The sequence below is a fragment of the Rosa rugosa genome, chromosome 7, assembly GCF_958449725.1.
Source record: "Rosa rugosa chromosome 7, drRosRugo1.1, whole genome shotgun sequence".
Taxonomy (NCBI): Eukaryota; Viridiplantae; Streptophyta; class Magnoliopsida; order Rosales; family Rosaceae; genus Rosa; species Rosa rugosa.
Genome location: NC_084826.1, coordinates 2860567 through 2875597, shown reverse-complemented (window position 1 = coordinate 2875597; position 15031 = coordinate 2860567). Strand labels below are relative to the sequence as shown.

The window sequence follows — 15031 nt, the reverse complement described above, 5'->3', positions numbered from 1 at the left end:
TAGGAAAATAATAAAGGATAGCAAGATGCACAGACGCATCTAAAATTAAAGGTAACCATGTGACTTGATGTCGGACGACATCGCTGCACTGCATATGTCACGAGAGCAGTGTAAATATATGAGTAACCGTAACCGTAACCGTAACTGTAACCGGTAAATGGGTGATTTCTTGGAAAACATCTTTAAATGAGTTTACCATAGGGATTTGGTCTATTAAAGGTTTTGAACTCTTTAATTCGACATTGGCAAGAATTTTGGAAGATATGAATTTTTTTGGGCGAGTCACACTGAATTTTTCGAATGGGTTGGCCAGGAATAGTGAAGGTGATGGTTTTCTCACGACAGCCTATAAAGGCATGATATTTGCTTAGCCAATCAAATCCTAGAATTATGTCAAATCGCCTCAAATTTATGACTATGAGGTCCATGGGAAATTCTGTATCTAGAACATGTATGAGACATGATTTGCATACTTTGGTTAAAGTGGTAAATTTTTCTAATGGTGTTGAGACTGTTAAAATTTCATCATGCTCAGTTGGTGTCAATCCCAAAGTTGTGACAAATGCAGCAGACATAAGCGAATCGGATGCGCCAGTATCAAATAGTATATGAGCATGAGTACTATATGCTATTAGCGTACCTTCCATCACGATGTTCTCACGAGCTATGGCATTTAGCTGGACAGGACGAGGTGGTGGGTTATTTTTTTGCCTTGGTGCATCGCACTGATTTGAGAAATGTCCCATCTTGCCACAATTGTAACAAGATCCTGGAAGGCGACGTGGCTTTGGACAAGTATTAGATATATGCCCCTTTTCTCCACAGCTGAAACACCGAATTGGGCCTGTTGCTACCTCCTTTCCTTTTTCAGTTGATGATGTCGGCTTCTGAAATGAGTCCCTCCCTTTTTGCTGCTTCCATGGTTGTCCGCTTTTCTGGTTAGACATTGGATGACTTCTCTTTCCTCGGAAGCCATTCTCTCGCTCCTTCTCCATGCGGTATTTTTGATTTTCTTCCTCTTGAGTTAGGGCTTTGTCCACAGCTTCCTCGTACGTGATTCCACGTTGAGTGACCATTCTTCGAATATTGGAATTCAGTCCTCCAATGAATCGTCTTGCCTTTTTATCGTCGGTATCTACCATGTGTGGAGCAAAACGAGAAAGTTTAGTGAACTTGGTCTCGTACTCAATCACAGTCATCTTTCCTTGGGTAAGTTGAATAAACTCTAATTCTTTCTTGTCTCTCTCAACTTGTGGAAAATATTTTTCCAGAAATTTCTCTTTGAAGACAGCCCATTCCATGAGTTCCATTGCTGCAGGGAGTGTGACACGTTTGACCGTGTCCCACCAGAAACGAGCATCTCCTTCTAAAAGACAAGTAGCCACTCTTCGTAACTCTACTTGGGTACAGTCCATCATTTCAAAGTGGATTTCCAGATTGTAAATCCATTCTTCAGCCTCATGAGGTTTCCCTCCAGTAAATTTCCTTGCTCCTAGACTCCTTATGTGTGTTACTAGTCGTCCTAGCCTCCCACCGACTTGATTTGCCTCCATCCTTCTTGCGAAGGCTTCGACGAAATCATCTGCGTCGACAGGTGGATTTCTTCTATCGGCCATGGTCCTATTTAAAGAAAATGATCTACATGGTTATACTCTAAACCAAAATATTCTTAAATCAAATATTTTATATTAAACATATTACACATAGGTCAGAAAAGGCTTCTAAGAGCTATTTTCTAACATCAACTTGACTTACAAGTATTATTGAAATAAACAATATGGAAGGAAAATCCAAACAACAAATTTCTAGGGTCTCTCCTTATTTTAAGAACTACCCTTCTCCAGGACCACATTAGGACTAGAGGTATTTGTTTCCTCCATTCCGTCATTTAAACCAGGAGTAGGCATAAAACCAAAAGGAATAGACACATGGGGGCGCACACTTATGTATGGCTTTGATCTAATATGTGTATGAACATGAGAAGATGTTGGTGCAGCAACATCATTGACAGGTTCAACACTAGGAGGTTTTACTGACTCTTCAGATTGAGTTACTTGTTGGTAATTGGGTGGCCCCCAATCTTTTGTCCTAAGCATCTCATTTGCAATGGCCTCATCATGCAGAATCCTCATGTTTTCGGGATTACTTAAAATCCATCTAGCTTCCATGTATAGATTAATTCCTTCATTAACATACAAAGTTGCCATGTAGTACTTATCATCAAGGTTGATGCCAGGGTTGTTTTGGGAGATGTCAATACACATGTTATATGCTAGTTGCCTAGCCTTGGCATGTAGTTCCAAATACTCATTCCCATATTGGACATCACTTCGCAAAGCTTCTACGTATCGATAATCCATACTGTTAAGTGATCATTGATAAATAAGTAACAAAATTCAAACTAAAACATTAATGATATTAATATGATTCAAACACAAAACTTCAAGATGCAACAAACTATATATAAATAAGAATTTATACACAACTTTTACGTGCTGAACGATACACATAAATATAACCCTCCCCGTTCTTGTTAAGTTTTCCAAAACTAAAGTTAAAAATTTTTTTTTTGTTGGCAAAACTTAAGAGAACGAAAGCTCTGATACCAATCTGTCACACCCCAAACCCGAGACCAATATTATATTGAAATATGGTACCCGAATTCGTGATGTGGGTTGTTTCAAACAAAACTTCCTCAAAGAATAAATTAAAGTAAGAGAATTTGTAAATAAGTCTGAATAGTACTTTTATTAGGAATTGAAATTATTATTTTTACAATACTGAAGTTGAACAAAAATATATTACATTATTTCTCTTGAATTAGTAGTAGAAAATAAAACATTCATTTATTTAGAGAATCACCCCACTTTCCCCAAGCGTCTACTCGTTACCTGAAAACAAGAAGGTGTAGCATCATGAGCAACACAAGCCCAGTAAGTACACAACTTACATTCTTATATTAATGTGTCTTATAAGAAATCAAACTTGGACAACCAAGTTAAAATGTACCAAGAACCATTTACACACAATACACACACACATATATACAAATATATTCATTCGTGTGAATGGTTTATGAGACTGGTAATAAATCACTTAATCACATCTCCTTATTGAACCAACAAATATTGCAGCATTAATATGTGAAATAAACTTTAAGCAATACATGCTTGATTCTCTTTTCACTTAGCACCATAACATATTGATAATATATATCGCAGACAGATATTTGATCAAAATAATATAAGTACACTTCTCTTCTTAGTGAATTTTCGGATTAACTGGTAACAAATCATAAATCCACGTGTTATGGTCCATAATACCAAAACACGGGAAAGCCAGGTTGACTGGTAATAATTCATAAATCCACGTGCTAGGGTCCATAATACCAAAGCACGGGTAAGCCGCAGCATACTGAGGACACCTCCAAAGTATGTATACCCAAGGTAGACACCTCTTTCCTATGAGTATAATAGTGCACTATCTGTAGGGACTAGGGCCCAGGCTAACTTCTCATAACACAAAACACTTTTACCAGTAATTCACTTAAGCACGGGGTAGTACTAATCACCCGGCTTCACAACTGTACTTTTCGGACATAATCAAATTCACAAAATACAATCTTTATGAATTATAGATCGTAATATATGTATATGTACACACACATATAGAGACATATACTTAGGAATAATCTCATATGAAAACATATGTAATATAATTGTATAACATAAAATAAGTAAATTCACTAGCAAATAACATAATTAAAAAGAAGCTTATACATAATTGAAATCAAGTAAAATAATAAAGCACAAGCATTAAATGAGTAACAATACAAAATTAAATTATAGTTAATATTTCAGTTCTTATGTCCAAATCCATCGACCATGTTCATGTTTCTCCAATTAGAGTCATCAAACTTCAAGATGTGTTATGTTGTCCATCACAAGTCCGAATTAGTCAAATGAGTACACCAATTCAAAGGGTTTTTCACAAGGAATCTAATGGAATAAGTCATGTAATCCTGTTCTTAGTCACATAGTCCAGAAATGGTGAAGAACCATAACAGTACAGAAACCAATATTTTTGATACTGCCCTTTGATGTTTAAGTCTTTACGTACGGTGTATTTTACCATTAATTCTCAAACTTTCCAGATCACAAGTAGAGGTCCTAAGCTTCAAATTGATATAAAGTTTGTAGAAAACGAATAAGAAATGAGGGAGATATGAATTTTTGAAGTTGTGATGGCTGTATGAGATTTCCAGCGAGTTTAAAAGTTGAAAACTTTGATTAGCCATAACTTCTTCATTTCTTAACCTTTTTGAGTGATTCAAAAGCCTAAATTGAAGAACTTTTGATGAGGAATTTAATACTGTAATTATTTTTGACAAAACAGAATTTTTTATATACGAAAATACGGGTTTGCAGCAAAGCAGATCCTTTTCCATTTTATCATTGATTATGCAATTTGATAAATCTTAAAGACAAAAGAATATAGGAATGTAATCATGTACTTACTTAAGGAAATCAGAAGGTCTTGTGATCAAACTTTGGACTTCTTTCACAAAAATGAAACTTCTTAAGAGAAATAGGATGAAGGATTTGTGTGAAGAACTTCTAGTTGAGTTTTCTCTTCAACTAAGGGAGTTTTAGATCAATTTTGCATTTGATCTTCAAGCTTGTAGGAAGTATGATCAGATCATATGCTTAAATAGGCTAGAATTAAGCATAAAATAAGTAAGTGACTAATTATTATAAGGTGAGTGACTAGTTACTATTTAGGTTAAATGATTAAAATGATAAGATAAAATTAAAAAAAGTAATAAAAGAAAGAAAGCATAAATCCACTTGCTCAATATATATATATATACACACACACACACACACACATATGCACATTTACCCAATTAATAAGTAAAGAACTTTAGTGCTTTCTTAAGGTAAAAAAAAATAGCAATAATTAGTTCTAAAATAACATGCATCACAAAAATAACATAGATAATAGTCTTGGGTTTGAAAACAAATATCGAGTGTACACAAGTAATACGAACTAACGTATTTTAGAAAGTTTACTAGAACTCTAAAAATTTACCTATATAACTTGTAAGTATAGCATGTGGTATCATCGGTTTCAAAAAAAAGTGCTTAGAAGATACTTGGATTACTTCTAAGTTTAAGGTATCTTAGAGTGCTCTACAGTGATACTAAGTTTCGGGTTATTATAAAAATAATAAAGGATAGCAAGATGCACAGACGCATCTAAAATTAAAGGTAACCATGTGACTTGATGTCGGACGACATCGCTGCACTGCATATGTCACGAGAGCAGTGTAAATATATGAGTAACCGTAACCGTAACCGTAACTGTAACCGGTGATATGATCACCTAGGAGAGGTAATTCGCTCACCAGGAGTTTGAAAGTAACCGAGGGTGTCAAAAACTCGAAAGTTAACAAACAAACTCCCAAGAACCAGAACAAATACCAGATCAATATGAGCAGCTGTCTCGGATCTAAGATCCGGATTTGTAAGCGACCAGGATCCCAAATACGGATCCAAATCCGGCCCGAGACCAAAGTCAAGTCTGCCAGAGCAGCCTTGACAACAGCCCAAGCCCATTCGAATCTGATTAGGGCACCCAAGCTCATGGGCACCCCAGCACCATCTCTTCTCTGAGCACTCGAAAACTTCCACCTCTGAGCACTGGAAAGCCTCCGCACCCAAACCCCAATGATCCGAGCGGCCGCGCTGTCTGAATCAATCCGGGGCTCCACCAAACCTTGATGGAAAAGACCATTCCGGGGAAGGCAGCTGCGCAATAGATCTGGGATGCCCCACCACGTCGATTTGATCTGCGAATTCTGCCAGAGGCGGCCCGAGTGCAACCCTTCCAACCCTCGTCGAAGAAGAATCAACCATCGTTCCAACCTAGCACACCGGACGGGGTCAGCCTCACCTAGGACCGATTCAGTGACAACACCACCCGATCGATCTGGTCTGGGCATGCCCTGAACATCCAAGCACAAACCAACCCGACCCACCTCACCAAATTTGAGACGCGCCCGCTGAGGCCTTGACGAACCACCACCGTGAGCCGCCATCCGCGATGATAGATAGGCTATCATCCTCAACGCCGATCGAGCCGGCAAAGAGCAGGCCGCTTCCAACTCCACGCAGGGGACCGTCATTGGATCAAATGAGAAGGAGGGAAGACGAGAGTCCCCGCTCCAAAGGTCCGACACCATAGAAGGTGAAGGAATAGAACCCCATTGAAGGGGGAAGGTTCTCCAAAACCACGCCCAAGGGCGGCGGCCGCTCAACCCTAGCAGCGCACTACTATGTCTCATTGAGAGGATAAAACTATGGGAAAAAGAAAATAAAAAATAATAATAATAATAATATGTTGGTTGTACGTAGTTTTTGACTTCTACTTTGCACTTTTTGTTGTTTTCTTTGTTTAGCGGGCAAGCTTATGAGCAACGCTGTTAGCTTGTCATTAATTGTACATGAGATATACTCACTTAAAACTCCAACACAAATAGTGATCGAAATCTTTCATTTCAAAGTAGAAAACAAAAGAAAACTGAGCGAACAATAATCTCCTATATTGTAAATTTGTAAGCTCAATTAGTTTTTTTAACCCTTCTCCATTAACTATTTGAGCTAATGACAGCAAAAGTTACCAGGCAATTGCGCAACCATTTTCTTGTTGGGAATTTATATTTTTCTCTTTGATACATAAATGTGCAAATTTGGTGGAACGTAGGGTTCTTAATTAACTTCTTTTTTTGATACGATCTTAATTACCTTGTTTGTAAAGCAATATTGTAATCACACGCCCCTCACTAGTGACCCAGTAGCTAAGCCTCTACAATGAAGGCTCATCAACCACGCGTACCCTAAAGTTAGGAACCAATCAACTTCTTCTATATATACCACCAAACTGATCGAAAAAAACTCCAGCTCAGAAAAACTCTTTGAATCTCCGATCACTTGAGAATGAAGATCACCAGCGTTGTTGTGCATGCCCTAAACGACTCCACGGTGGCCGGATTCGTGGACGACACGACGCCTTTCGAGCAATGCAGCAAGGAATGCTTCGACGAGCTCGACCTTAACGCCGACGGCGTGTTGTCGAAGGAGGAGCTTCGTTCGGGTTTTGGTAAGCTGCTGCCGGGCATAGGGTACGTGTCACAGCCCAAAGAGGAGTTGAATGGTTTGCATGATGAAATATTTGAGAGGTTCGATGCGGATCAAAACGGCGTCGTTGACCGGGGTGAGTTTAAAGAGCTGTTGAGGGAGATCATGCTCGGGGTGGCGCGTGGGATTGGGGGGTCGCCGGTGCTGGTGGCGCTTGAGCATGGGAGTCTGCTTATGAGGGCAGCTCAACACGAACAGAATAAGGGATAGGGAGGCTTTGAGGGTGGATGTGTTTGTTTTGAGAGGCATGTGAAATTTGTGTTATGATGTTTGCATTTCTCTAATTGGCTAAATACTTCCGAGATTGTATGAATTAGGGATTGATTTTGCGAATGACTAGTTAGCAAATAGGAAAAGAATTCATTTCTTATGTTTGGTAAGCAACTTGGAATTGATGGGAGAATGAACGAGTTTTAAACTTTCCATCCTTGTGCTGATACTCTTGAGAAATGGGAATCCTCTCGGCTGATCTAGCAACCACCTTGTTCTTGTTTTTTCCCTGTTAAGAGATTAAATCATTTCCATTTTGCCAAACTAATCAAATGAGACCTTATCATTTACCTTTTCCGAGGATCTCTTTCAACATTGTGCAGATTTCTTTACTAAAATCTGCTAATTCTTTGTTTTAATATTACAGTAGAGTCCTGGCATATATGTTAATCGGGCTATTACCTTCTCTTGATTCCTAGTAGATTTCAGGTTTATAAGCAATGTTGGGCCTGACGATCACAAATCTTCTCAAAGTGTCGAGCAAAAAAAAAACAAAGGCAGTGTTGGAATCTATTGATCCTGAGGTTAAAACCTGAAGTGTAAGTTATTTTGAACTTCTGATCATTAGTATGGTAGAATTTTCGGAGTGCAGAATGTCAAGCCTCTTAACTCAGTACTAATCTAGCATTGAGATTGGTTTACATCCTTGATCTCTTCCATTACTGTTTTTCAAAGAAAGAAAAATGGTCGCAGTAAGAACTCAAATTAGATATAAGAACTAACCCTTGTAGGTTGTGCAGATCAGATTAGTATACACAAAAAGTTTACAAGGCTAGGTTAGTCGTACATGTACTATATCTTGATCAACAGGACCAAAGCCATTCACCAAAAGAAGAAAACATATTTTTAGGCTATGAAATAGGGATGTGCTGGGAATGTGCCCAGCAGCATTGAACCCAAGAGAGCTTGCCTCAAAAATCTGCCTCAAAATCTGCACAGCCACACTAGATAGATCAGAAACTTGTATCCTCTACATTAGGCCAATGAACAGAGTTATCCACAATCTAGAAGAAAAGAGTTAGATGCATGGTTTTGTGTAATTGTCAATTTATAATGCAAGAAGTTACATGCCATGTATGCTTTGTCTTCTTCTTTAACTAAAGTGAAGCGAAGCGAAGCTAGCATACAAAAGTGGTTGGCCGGCCCTCTCCTCTTTTCCCAAGGCCCCATCTCCTAGACTCCTTTTGATATGGCATAGGAAGAAGAACAAATACATAAAGAAGAGGACTTGATTAGTGACTTACCCTTAAAGTAAAATAAAATAAAACCATGGTCACCTGCAACTGTGACCCAGAAGCCACAGTGCAACCCAGCTCATTACTCCCCCATTAGTATATGAGAAAGAGATAAATTTAAAACCCTTTCAAAGGCGCAAATTAAGGAGGAAATAACATGAAACAACTGTAGCTGTATGGCTTAGCTATTGGTGCTGATGATGGTGATGATGAGGGCCTTGTATTTTTCATCATCAAGATTCAAAGCAAAAACACACCTTTTGCAGTTTTGCTTCACCATCTCACCAAAAACCAAAAGCCAAAAGCTCTTCTTATACTACCACTACTACTAGCAAAGCCCCAAAGACAAAGGCTCCACTTCTTCAGCTTACAAACTTCATTCCCACAATTCTTCAACTGCTTCATGGTTTGAGTAACAATTAAGCCCCAGAATTTGACACCATGATCCCAGCATGTTTCAGCCAACCCAACACAATCTCAAGCAGCTCTCAAGTGCCTCAAAACCTCATAACCTGCATATACCAAACTGAGCTTGGCAACTCGCCCACATATCTCACTCTCACTTGGTCCAAAGCCCTCTTCTCTCACTGCCTAACTATACATGCTCCAGACTCTTTTTCCATCACCATCTCTCTCAACCCAACAACCTTCTCATTTTTCCGAACTAAACCAGGTTCCAAGTCCATCCATCTAACCCACCACCATTACCAGAGAATCAAACTGTACTGGGACTTCACTCAGGCTAACTTTGCTCACAACTCGGCTGAGCCCGATTCTGGCTTCTATATTGCCATTTCTTGCAATGCCAAAGTTCAGTTCTTTCTAGGGGATCTTTTGGATGAGTTGACTCGACGATCAGGGTTAGTTGGAACTCACCAACTTGAACAACCGACCCTACTGTCAAGGCGAGAGCATGTGTTTGGGAATAGGAATTACATATCTCGAGCTCAGTTCTTGGGGTCTAAGCATGAAATTGGTATAGAGTGCAGTGAAGGTACTCTTAAAGTAAAGGTAGATGGAGAAACTAGCCTAATTGTGAAAAGGTTGGCTTGGAAGTTCAGAGGCAATGAGAGAATTTTCGTTGGTGGAGTCGAATTTGAATTCTATTGGGATGTGTTCAACTGGGTTAATAATCGTAAAGGTACTACTAATGGCACTGGACATGGTGTATTTGTTTTCCAAGTTGGTGATGGTGGGGTGTGGCCAGAAATGGTAGGTACTGAGAAGAGGTTGATGAGGAAGAGCTTGTCCATGTCGGCTGCTTCAGCATCAATGCCTTCGATGGTCTCATTATCACCATCCCCATCATGCTCGAGTGTGTTGCAATGGGCTGAGGAAAGCAGTGATGGTGGGAGGAGTTCATGTTCTTCATCCACTAGGTCCTGTGGTAGTAATGGAGGGTTTTCTTTGTTGCTCTATGCTTGGAGGAAGGATTGACAATGCAATATGCATTATGATCTGATACTCTCATTTATTAATTTCAATGTAAGGAACTGCTCGAAATCGGAAATAATTCCTTCTGGATGTAAATTTTCTTGTGATCTCCTGTGTGTATATTATCAGTATATCATTACTTTTAGCAAAATTTTCAAATTTTGAAGTCTATTTCCCATCACTAACTATTCAAAATAATTCAGGATCATGGGCATAAGCAATAAGCAACAACCAAAGTCCACAAGGCCACACTACTTTTTAGTATTTTTCCAAAACTCAAACCAAAGGAACTCAGAACTATCATTAACATAAGCACATACACATTTGCATCTTTGGATTCTCTACTAGAGCACTGAACCAACTCAGCTGTGGCGCACATATATCTTTTGAAGATCCATTAGCCTTTTTTATTTCCCTTTAATGGAAAAGCCTGGACTTTCTGCAGTAAACCATGAGGAGCTTTCATTACTACTTTACTGTCCCTATAGTTTAGGTCTATAGTCTCTTCATGACTGTGTTCCCTATCATCATTGCAGACATATGCTTCTTAGTTCTCCCCAGTTGTAATAATCATAGCTCCTAAAAAGTTGATTTTTTTTCTCTTAGTTTCTCTTGGAAAACAAATGAATATGCAATGTGTAGCAACTTTTCTGTGTAAATTTTATGATCTAGATCATAGATTTTGGACTGCATACTGTCTACAGTAACTAGAGGCAAAAGGTTTGAGGGAAATTTTGCCGGGTTTCTAAGAGCACATTGTCTGGCCTGATTGACAATACCAAATAGGGAATAAAATAGCAAAAATTCTAGTATGGACCAAGGTGCACGTGGACCACAGTGAAATTCGGAGCGTGAACAGTACAGGGGCATGAACAGTATGCAGAATTAACTCTTGGTGCAGGTGGACTTTGGTCCACCCAAGACTAGATCGACTTGGTTTCAAACTAGTCTACGACAGTACGAAACTAGTCTATTGCTATACAGATACGTTAATATATCATCAAACTTTTGTATGTGTAATTTAGAAGATAGCAACCAAACCAGTACATATTAACAAGTGACGGTCTCAAATTTGCTAGAGACAAGTTGCTAACCTAAAATACAGATACAGAGATTCACCAAACAAATATTCAGCTATAAACTTCTATATCTGAAGCCCTCTACATAGAACAAAATGGTAGCTGAAAACAAGTCAAAGAAAAACCAGAAACAACATGCACCCTCTTAAAGTAAGATTTGGTAGAAAGCAACACTAACCGGAGTAGCGGACTGTTACATTTTGCTGAGATGTAGGATGTCATATAATATTGGTGTATGGCCCATTGAGAATGAAGAAAAGTAATGGCAATACCTGTTCCAAGAGTATACATGGAATAAATAGAATGCCAACCTTCCAGTGAACAGATCAGCAACTCATATGGATTTAATGTTATACAAACCTGAAGCTCGTTCTGATTTCTAAGACTTAACACATTCAGTCATCGGACCTTCCAGAAGGTCTGAATATCTGGCCAACTGCCTCAATTGCAGAAACATTCCAACTCTCAGCATGCCTTACAATCTGTTAAACCAAGAGTGGCAGGTGCCCATTAACAACTTGAAAATAAAGACCATACATGAAGTACCAATGCATAGCACTTAAAATCTTTTTTACTCTTACTTTAAACTTATCATCCAAGTCATAGACTGTACTTCCATCAACAGAAATCAAAGGCCTCCATGGGAGCTTCAGGTAGGTCCTGCATATCAGATAAAAGAAGTTGGGATGAGCCAACAGCTAGGGGCAAAAAGAATGCAATAAGATGAATGCACTCTACGATAACTGCTTCGAACAAGACATGGAAGAGCCATTTTTCGAAGACCCCTTTACTTTTTTAAGGTGCAAGTAAGCATCTTCTGTGTAAATTAGAAATATTTACCAAACATGGTCTCCTATAATAGGTTGTTCTTACTCTTTACTTCCTCAATATCTTTGTCCATTGAAATACACAATGGCCTTATCATGATCAGTTATCTAAGGAAGAGATATACTATGGCTTAATCATGCAGTAGTAAGTACAACTTTTCCATCACTGGTGTGTGATATTAGCTAGTCGCCAACTAGCCAAATTCAGATGGAAGGATATCAAAGTCTCAATTCCTTACATTTGTTCTAGTATCAGAATTGATATCAAAAAAATTGTATGGCATTCTTTTCCATGCAAACCACTCTGCCAAGCATATACCATACATAAGAATGTAGTCAACCTCTGACACCAAATAGGCAGTATCTTTTCAGATTAGTAGTCAGTCTTTAACTTATAATAGCAGTAGACCAAGTTAAGCACCTTAGTTTCCATGTTGCTAGAACAAAGTTCGCTTCAGAATCAATACCCTGCAGATTGAACAGAAGACTGAGTTAAGAACCTTTGTTTCCTTGTTGGTAGCACAGAGTTTGCTTCATACCGTCAATCATTTATCAGTCATTACTGATCCTACTCAAATATAGAGATGAAGATTTTCACAATGAAAATAGTCACGCCGAGGAAACCTTTAACAACACAGACTATCCAAGGAAGATTACAAGATTAATTTCTAATTCACTCAAATTCCATCTCATCTGGACTACCTCTACTGACCAACTTCGGTTAAACTAAAAGCATATTTTCATTGCCACAACAGAAATCTGTCTATGTCTGGCCTCAAATAAAGAACAACGTACGTCTCAACTTATAGTACTAAAATCAAACTAAGAGTTGACTACCTTCTCAATCTTTTCCAATCCAATTGATGGAGAGTCAAAGAAAGGAACAAGCAATTTCAAGTTGCGAGCATACAACTCCGTACCTAAACAGTCAAAGCCACGTCAGACAAAAAGATGCACGCAAACAACAACACTTAAGTAGTAGCTTAAAACAGGCTAATAATAAAAACAAACCTTGAAACCTAATAGTTGGATCTTCAAAGATACAATCTTCAGCATAGATTGCGGAGGTGAAAATGCCTATTCCAATGGAAACTATCACTTCATATAGAGTAGCAGAGAAACCATACACCCCAAAAATCAACTTAAACACATTCAGTTGCACACATAGACAAGGAAGGTCTGTCTCAAACAATTTAACTCGAAAGTATGTAGCTATATAACGGTAAAGGTCCAACAAGTATAACATACACACAACATAAAAATAAAAATAAAAACCGAATGTTTGAAACATTTTAGAGCATAGTCAATAATCAGCATATAATAACTAATGTGTCACAGATGCAAACAATGTACCTGTCACAAAATACGCATTCTTGTAATCCGCTTCGAGAATCATCAAAACATCATCTATTCCCACATTCGAAAACTCATCCCTTTGTTTATCAGTCGCTTTATTCAATCTGCAGGGTATTAATTGAATCAAACGCTAGCAGCGGAAATTGATTGAGGACAAACTAAAACACAAAATCTTATGCTTTTTTGAAATGGAGGGACAAAATAGGAAACTTACCTGGTTGTTGTTGTTGTGTTGAACGGAGATAGAAGCCTGAGGAACTCGGTGACTCCGGTCACTGCGAGTTTCAATATCTGGGGAGTTTCTTCTCTCTTGGGATTGTTATCGGGTGCTTTTGCGCAGCACCGGATTCCATGGTTTGTCTGAAAAACGGTCGGTCGGAAATGGATCAGAGATACCCAGAAGATAAAGGGAATTGAAAGTTGAAGATTGAGTGGTGGAATTCCAATGTTACCGTGGGGTGTGAGAGCAGAGGAATCTGTAGTCTCAGAGAGCAGCACACTCCCGCCATTGTTTTGGCGGGTTCGACTACCCCCGAGTCTGTTATGCAGTTAGTCGGGTCGGGTTTGAATTCGGGGTACAGATTCGGAGGGTTTAGTTTTTTTCAGGGTTGCACTTGCACGCATGCATCCAAAATAGTTTTTCTATCGAGACCTCTATATTTATTTATCCCATGCTTTATACACCTTTTATTTGAAAATGAGATTTGAAAATGAAAGTGAATAATAGAAGTAATATACATTTTGTTCCTATTATTATAAAGCTTTGGAGAGAGAACAAAAATATATTTTAATATTTTGTTGTTTGTAACAGTCTTCTCATATAAGAGACATATAGGTTATTTAATAATTAAAAAATAGGGGAGTCTATTAAGAAGTCCCAATAGAAACTCTCACAAAAAAAATATGGTAAAATCGATCACCCGATTGAATAACAAACTAACTAGTTCGGTTTAGTTTGAAAATATCCATAAACACGATATGTACATGTTAGTATATTATTGTGTTGGTTTGGATAATTTTTGTATTGTTAAATATTTGAACAAATTTATAGACACAAATATGTCATGTGTTGTATACTATCGTGCTGGTTCGAATAATTGTATATTTCGTTAGTAAAAGATGGTGAAACCACATAGGACCAGACTATTTGCCAGCTACAAGGCATACGATTTTGGTCTCAGTGAGGTGATACCGAACTCGATTGTATTAAATTTTTAGTTTAGTTTACAGAATATGCTCTTATGTTTATTTTAACTAATCTGTAATCACATGCTTTTGCATGTGTAAGAAAAATTTTAATTGTAAAAAAAAAAAATTAAAAAAATTATCTGCAAAAGAAATATATTCAGCGGGTAATTATTGCAAAGAGAAAATAATGAGAGAGAAAAGTTGAGGTTGTGAGATCATTTATTTTCAATTTTCTTAATAAAATATATTTTATAATTGTCTTATTTACCCTTGTGATTTAATTTATTGTCAAAATTTTTTAATCTTTCAGGGTTCAATTTGTTACAATTTTTAATTTTGGCTAACAAAACATCTTCTTTTCATAATAGTATAAATATTAAAAAAACTGATGCTTGTGAACATATATATATATATATATATTTTTTTATTAATATAAAAAACAA

At 37.8% G+C, this 15031-nt stretch overlaps 4 protein-coding genes across 5 annotated transcripts; 2 read left to right on the top strand and 2 right to left on the bottom strand.

Annotated features, from left to right (window-relative positions):
• Positions 1-182: 182 nt before the first annotated feature.
• Positions 183-1616, bottom strand: LOC133720947 (uncharacterized). Its single transcript, XM_062147439.1, has one exon. The coding sequence runs from the start codon at positions 1614-1616 to the stop codon at positions 183-185; it is 1434 nt and encodes a 477-aa protein (XP_062003423.1).
• Positions 1617-6914: 5298 nt separating this feature from the next.
• On the top strand, positions 6915-7676 carry LOC133722339 (uncharacterized). The gene has a single exon (XM_062149223.1). It carries the CDS (start codon positions 6999-7001, stop codon positions 7407-7409), a length of 411 nt encoding a protein of 136 aa, XP_062005207.1. The 5' UTR covers positions 6915-6998; the 3' UTR covers positions 7410-7676.
• A 484-nt stretch (positions 7677-8160) lies between these two features.
• LOC133723814 (uncharacterized) lies at positions 8161-13980 on the bottom strand. 2 transcript variants are annotated; one of them, XM_062150680.1, is made up of 10 exons: positions 13853-13980; positions 13615-13760; positions 13398-13504; positions 13056-13121; positions 12882-12964; positions 12466-12512; positions 11799-11877; positions 11578-11699; positions 11396-11489; positions 8161-8439 (listed from the first exon to the last, which is right to left on the bottom strand). In XM_062150680.1, the coding sequence occupies exons 1-8, from the start codon at positions 13907-13909 to the stop codon at positions 11613-11615; spliced, it is 672 nt and encodes a 223-aa protein (XP_062006664.1). In that variant the 5' UTR covers positions 13910-13980; the 3' UTR covers positions 8161-8439; positions 11396-11489; positions 11578-11612. The 2 variants fall into 2 exon arrangements, with proteins under 2 accessions (XP_062006664.1, XP_062006663.1); XM_062150679.1 differs by having other exon boundaries at positions 8161-8400.
• On the top strand, positions 8446-11489 carry LOC133723813 (uncharacterized). The gene has a single exon (XM_062150677.1). The coding sequence runs from the start codon at positions 9146-9148 to the stop codon at positions 10139-10141; it is 996 nt and encodes a 331-aa protein (XP_062006661.1). The 5' UTR covers positions 8446-9145; the 3' UTR covers positions 10142-11489.
• Positions 13981-15031: the final 1051 nt, after the last annotated feature.

Coding starts and splice junctions, on each gene's coding strand:
- LOC133722339 (XM_062149223.1), top strand. CDS start 6,999: ATGAAGATCACCAGCGTTGTTGTGCATGCCCTAAACGACTCCACGGTG.
- LOC133723813 (XM_062150677.1), top strand. CDS start 9,146: ATGATCCCAGCATGTTTCAGCCAACCCAACACAATCTCAAGCAGCTCT.
- LOC133723814 (XM_062150680.1), bottom strand. CDS start 13,909: ATGGCGGGAGTGTGCTGCTCTCTGAGACTACAGATTCCTCTGCTCTCA. Junction 13,761..13,852: donor CTCTGCTCTCACACCCCACG/GTAACATTGGAA, acceptor ACCGTTTTTCAG/ACAAACCATGGAATCCGGTG. Junction 13,505..13,614: donor AACACAACAACAACAACCAG/GTAAGTTTCCTA, acceptor AATACCCTGCAG/ATTGAATAAAGCGACTGATA.
- LOC133720947 (XM_062147439.1), bottom strand. CDS start 1,616: ATGGCCGATAGAAGAAATCCACCTGTCGACGCAGATGATTTCGTCGAA.